Raw genomic sequence first — 6,334 nt, forward strand, 5'->3', positions numbered from 1 at the left:
TGAAAATAGGTCATAAAGGGAGAGAGACAAAGTAAGAGAAGAGAGAGAGAGAGAGAGAGAGACCCCCTCAGAGAGCCAGTCACAGAGCTAGGACCTGTTTTTGATCAGCACATTACGTTAGCCAATGAAATCACAATGGTTCCTTACTGCCTGTCTTTTTTCTGCACTAACAAACTACAAAGAGAGGGCCATTTTTGAAATTACAGTATCCTGGTGTCACACACCCAACCCTCCCACTATCCACATCCTTTTCAAAACTTCTCTGAGGAGGTAACTCTAAATTGCTTTAAAATGCATTTAACAGTTTTTCTAATCAGATGGTAATTGTGAATGTGTTTGAAACTTCATATAACAAAGGCCAATTAGGTGCACTGAAAGGTTGGAGGAAAGCCAGAAAGTCAAAACCAGTTGTAAACTTTTCTGTGCAATCTTTGTTGTGGTTTTTAATTCACAATTTCCTAAAACATAATACAAAGACATCAGAAGGTTCTTATTTTCACAGTATATCAATTAAATAAAGGCATATTTTATGCGTAAATTTAGAATGATAAGTACCTAATTTTTGTGTGCCCCTTTGGGATATAAAATTCATACACTCTAATACCTAATAAGCACCTCTCCAAATAAAACATGTTTAAGTTATTTAACATTTTGAAATCTGGCATTTTGAATTCTTTGAAATCTCAGTCTTTTAAAATTGGTAACTACCAGCAAAGGCAAGGTGTGGCACTGGCTGCAGTGTGTTGCAGCAGTAATCCACCATGTCGGTAAAAACATTTCAGGGCTGGTTTAGAACACAATCGTATGAAGTTCATGAATGAATTAGGGTTACAAAGCTAAGGTCAGCTACCAGCTGCTACAACATTCCCTGTGCAACATGAACATCTGTACTTTAACCTTTTTTCAAAAAATGTCAACAAAAGGAGAAATGTCCTTAAACTGTAGTAAGTGAGGAAAAACATTCCCATGTGTAGAGATACAGTTCTCATCACCAAGTTTATGGTATTCATAAAAAAGTTGTCAGTGTCAGAAGTATTAAAGTTGTACAATTTTTTAAAGAATGACTGAAACAACCATAAATACAATAGAACCACAATATACAAAGAAGGGTTTGCTCTATTATTAGCCACTCAACTCTGCACAGTAATTTTGGATTGACTTTTTTCACAGCAATATCATGTGACAGCAAAATGTTTTTGTACCTGGGGGGATATTTGGCAGAATGCTAGTAGCATCTGTACAATAATTGCCAAGGCTCCTAACAGTACTTAACGCTCCCTGTGAAATGCTGAAATGAAGAAATGATTGAACACTCAGATACTAGCAGATTTTCTGATATACCAATGTAGCCTGGTGCAATCACAAAGCAATTAGATTGTGCGTGGTGGTATGAAATATCACTTTGTACCACATAGCATCACAATCTCAAAAAAATCTGTGTTTTGCAGAGTCCCTTGCCCACATATTTTTTGTTGATATTCAATAATATTATCCAAATGTGTTCAAAGAGTGGGCAGTTCCACACTCAGAGTAAGACATTTAGCTGGCTCGTTGCTAGGCTTATTATTCAGTCCTGCTTACCTCTGAAACCCATTTATGTAAATATCTCTTTCTCTCATCTGTTTAAACATGGGTCTTGACCCCTGCTGAGGAGTGAGCAGTTCCCTGTTTATCATGAGCCCCAGAGATCCAGTGGTAGCAGTCAGTGGCATTCTTATTGCGTGGCTGAACAGCACAGCGGGTACAGTAGACGATGCACAGCACCACCATGACCACAATGATGATGCCTATGGGCACTAGGAGGCCCACCAGGAGCCAGGTGGTGCTCTGTTTCTGCCCCCTTTCTTCCAGGATGGAATCCACAATGTCCCCACTCTCTCTGCCCTTGCCTGGGGGTGACTGAGAAAAAGTAAACTGAGTAGAAACAGCTGGATCTTGGGAATGTGTGATCTCTACATGGTTCTCTTCCTCCTCCTGTAACTCCTCTTCTGTGAACTGAGAGTCTTTGCTAAGTTCTTCTCCCTCATTGTGGTAGCTGGAATCTGTGGGCATGTTTTTGTCTCTAACTATATCATCACGGTTTTGGCTGGAAGTAGTAAGGTCTTTCCACCAATTCCAAGCTCCCTCAGAGATAGTAGAGGTGGAAAGAAACGGAAGAGCTGTGGTGGTCTCCTTGTCATCCTCATACAAGTCTTGAACAGTGCTGGAGCTGGTGGTGGGTGGAGGTATGGTATAGATGGTGTGCAAAAACTCTGTCTCAGACTGAAATTTCGGCACCCAATTCAACCCATCTTCTCCTCTGTTGTGTATGTTCTTCTTATCATTTTCAGTCCCCATTCCAGTCCCCTGTGTCTGAAGGTCCAATGCTAAGTCAGTGGGCAGTTCCACATGTGGAGCACTAGTGACCCAAATGACATTGGAATTCAAAACTCTGGGTAGATCAGTCAGCCAGTGCTCCTCCCCTGGGGGCCAGTCAGTGTGACTCTGCTGTGGCTTCCAGTCATAGTCCACAGGGTCGAATTTTGATCCAGGTTGGTGGGTGACCCAGGGAAAGGGAGGTGTGACAGTGGATTGGTCATCCCCTCTTTTCTGACATGAGTAATGATCAGACATGAGTTCGTAACCTTCCACACAATAGCACTGAAACCCACCCTCATAATTCACACACATCTGCTGACAGGCCCCAGGAATCTGGCACTCATCTGTGTCTTGGCATCGGCTTGGGTCCTCAGGCATTGGGAAAAAACCCAGATGGCAGTGACAGATATGAGACCCTGGAGTGTTTTCGCAGGCATGTTCACATGGGTCATGTATACACTCATCTAAATCCTCACAGCCACCCTCATCATCCAGATGGTAACCCTCTCGACATCGACATTCAAATGTTCCTGGAGCATTCACACAAAGCTGTTCACAGGGACTCTGGAGGCATTCATCTACATCCAAACAACCACGTTCATCTGGTGCAAGCATGTATCCATCAGGGCAGGCACAACGGTACCCATCTGAATGGGGCAGACACTGAAAGTCGCAGGGGGCCCCTTGGCAAGCATCAAACAACTCACAGTTCTTCCCATCATCTCCTAGTTTATACCCACTGGCACATTCACAATAGACGTGATCACCAGCCAGCCTGCAGAAATGCTCACATCCACCATTATCCTTGTCACACAAATTGTGTGATACAGGGGGATCAGAGCATAGGGGGGGATCTCTAGACCACCCCACTGAGCCATCTACCTTCAGCATACACACAACTCTCTGTTCCTCCTTCTGGCCTGTGGGGCAGGACACAACAGCAACAGATCCAAAGGGTATATGGGTTAGCAATGTACTTAGAGAAGAAGTGGTGAATGGTGTGGTGTATTGGGCATTGCCAGCACCTTCATTCCACAAAGTAGGACACATTCCTTTATAGGAATAATGGCAAAGATACCCATCTACAGGGACTGAGCAAGGGCCATCTAGCCATTTTAAGTTATCATTTTGCTCATGAATGCTGTAGCTCATAACCACACAGCGTGGCGCTGAGCACTTAGCAGGGGAGTCCTCGTTCTGCCAGTTGGTATACTCTGTGTCCTGATCACCAGTAGTCCATGAGAAACCGCGCAGGTGTGTGGAGGTACACTGACGAGGCTGCCGTTGTAGGCCAATCCACACATGGACCTTGGTGTGTAAATGGTGCAAGTCCAGAGTGGAGAAAAGAGCTGCAATGGTAGTGGCATCCTCCTTACGTTTGATAGTAGCTAGGTTGCCATCTTTCTTTTTGCAGGCCCTCCATGAGTCCAGAAAGGTTTTGCGTTGGAAATAGACCACAAAGCAACCATCTGCATTACATAGTGCATCTCTCTCACTCAGTTCCTGGCCCAGGACCGAAGAAATTCCACAGAGCAAAGCCAGAAGAAAGGTTAAAAGAAGAGCAGTAGCACTGCTTATCAGGGAACCCATTCTTTTTTAGAACTGAATATATCTCTCCACTCTCTGCCTGTCTCTTACCTGACTTTCTCCACACTTTTATGTCTCTGCCTTAAAAGGTTTCTTTCAGCTGTCTTTTCCCCTTTATCTGCTTTTGTTGTCTATCTGAACTTTTCTATTAACTATCTGTCTATCTGAACCCTGACTATCTGTCTATCTGAACCCTGATTTTTTCATAGTCTGTCTCTGCTCTTCACTCTATCCTGCTGAAACAGATCTGTGGTGAGTGCATGCAGATTGTTGCAAGATTTCAGAGAGGAAGGAGGGAGGGGAGAAAAGGATAGGGGTAGAGGGAGGGAGATATAGCAAGAGCAGGGTAGGCAGAAGGGGGGAAAGGGAGGGAATTGAGGAAAAGAACTGTATGTTTTTGGAAGAGGTGGGGGGTGAATATGTGTGTCAGAATGGGGGAGGTGCAGTAAACTATGCAGTTCTTTCTTTTTCAGCACATGTCATATGGTTTTCATAAGCCCTATTCATGGACATACTTTGGTACTTTGCCATTTATGTCCACAGACATAAACACATATGCAGTCAGAGTAATCAAAATGTGGTACTTAAATGTTTTCTTATTATCCTATATAACTCATATGAAAGCAATCATTCTGTCTTCTCTTCTCCAGACTTAAACTCCTGTATCTGCCTTTGTCATCATTTTGCTGAACTTTTTATACAGTATGAATCAGATCAACAGGTTCTTCACATGTTCTTCCTATGGTGTTTAATACTTTCCACACTATTTTGTCTGCTTTATTTGATTCCTTACAGTGTGATTGGAGGTTTTCCTCCAAACAAATCACTTACATTTTCAAATTCACTCAGATCAGCTGATAATGTTTTATCTACTTCACTGTACATGTGTCTATGATAAGTTTGTTCACAATAAAACAGGCTTCTTGTTTGGTCCACAAACTATTAAACTTTTAATAGTATTAAAGCGGGTCTTTAATAATTTGAAAAGGACCAAGCTTCTACTTTAGTCGAATTCCACACAGCTAACATATCACACTAGCAACAAGAGACCAGAAAAAAGAGGGCAGTTGCACAAAAGTCTGCAAGCTACATTAAAAACAATGATTTCCCTTTATGACAATAATTCTCAGACTGGTCTTGAGAAGTGTGGAAAGTTGTTGGGCTCACCAGTGCGGTGGAAGTAGGCCTATGGATTTGCTGTGAAAACAAAGCCAGGCCAGTCAAATAAAGACTTATGTTTCTAAATGTGGGGTGTTTGAGGGAAGAGGGTCTGGATGTGTGTGTCTTGTAGAGGAGCCTGAGGAATGGATGACGTGGGATAGGGCTGAAGCAGGAGTCTGTGAGCCTATCATAAATCCAGCTACCAAGTGAAAGCCCATATTAAATTTAAAAGGGTGCAAAAAAGGTAAAAATCACCAGAAGCTACAGTAAATACCTGAGTAAGCATCACACTAGACCAGTAAACCCAGTAGCAGTAATTTCAGTATAGTCTGTGCAAAAGACAAATAGGAATCAGAATCAGAATCAGAAAAGCTTTATTCTCATTGTAACGTGCTGTGTGTTTACAGTGAGATTGGGGACACTACTTGGCATGGTGCAGCAAACACACAATCACACACTAGAGATCAATAATATTACTAAGAAAAGAGAGAAAAAAAAATAAATAAATAAATTAATAAATAATATTGAAATAATAAATATTGCACTGTATAGATACATGAGACCATCTTAAGACGTGGTGCCAGAGTGGGAGTACTTTTGTGAAGTCGTGGTTCAGAGTTTCACTGGACAAACTGCTCTCCATCAAATTGGACTCCATCACACACCCCCCCCCCCCAATCACTTTTGTCTTGCAAGCGTGTCGTGTTGTATAGTTCGTCTACAGACTAGCAACAGACTAGCTATAGTTTAACACACCTAAAAACCAACTAGCTAAACTCTAAACAATTCATTAACTGCTACATTCCGGTACAAGTCAAGTACCTTTCTATTTTGACCGGTATTTATTGCTATTTCCTGACTTAGCGCTCGTTAGCCTACCGGTTAGCTTAGCTAGCTAGTTAGCTTAGCTAACATGGCTTCTCCCTCTCTCTCTCTTTCTTGCTCGGTGTGCCACATGTTTAGTTATTCCTCTGCCTCCTTTAGCGATAATGATACCTGTAATAAGTGTAAGGTTCTGTTAGCCTTGGAGGCGAGGATCACTGATTTGGAAGCGCGGCTCCGCACCTTCGAACAAAAGCCAGCTAGCCTAGCCCCATTAGCTGGTGTGGAGCCACCGAGCTCAGGGTCTGTTAGCGGTCCAAGGGCAGCTCCGGAGCAGCCCGGAGAATTAGTCTGGGCGACGGTCCGACGGAAACGTACTCCTAAGCAGAAGCCCACGGCTCATCAC

At 42.8% G+C, this 6,334-nt stretch overlaps 1 protein-coding gene across 1 annotated transcript; it reads right to left on the minus strand.

Moving 5' to 3' along the window:
• Nucleotides 1–413: 413 nt before the first annotated feature.
• On the minus strand, nucleotides 414–4,217 carry cd248a (CD248 molecule, endosialin a). Its single transcript, XM_026298578.2, has one exon. The coding sequence runs from the start codon at nucleotides 3,946–3,948 to the stop codon at nucleotides 1,624–1,626; it is 2,325 nt and encodes a 774-aa protein (XP_026154363.1). The 5' UTR covers nucleotides 3,949–4,217; the 3' UTR covers nucleotides 414–1,623.
• Between the last annotated feature and the right edge of the window lie 2,117 nt (nucleotides 4,218–6,334).

The sequence above is a fragment of the Mastacembelus armatus genome, chromosome 18 (assembly GCF_900324485.2).
Source record: "Mastacembelus armatus chromosome 18, fMasArm1.2, whole genome shotgun sequence".
Taxonomy (NCBI): Eukaryota; Metazoa; Chordata; class Actinopteri; order Synbranchiformes; family Mastacembelidae; genus Mastacembelus; species Mastacembelus armatus.

Excerpts from the sequence above, each read along its gene's own strand:
- cd248a (XM_026298578.2), bottom strand. The coding sequence starts at position 3,948 with ATGGGTTCCCTGATAAGCAGTGCTACTGCTCTTCTTTTAACCTTTCTT.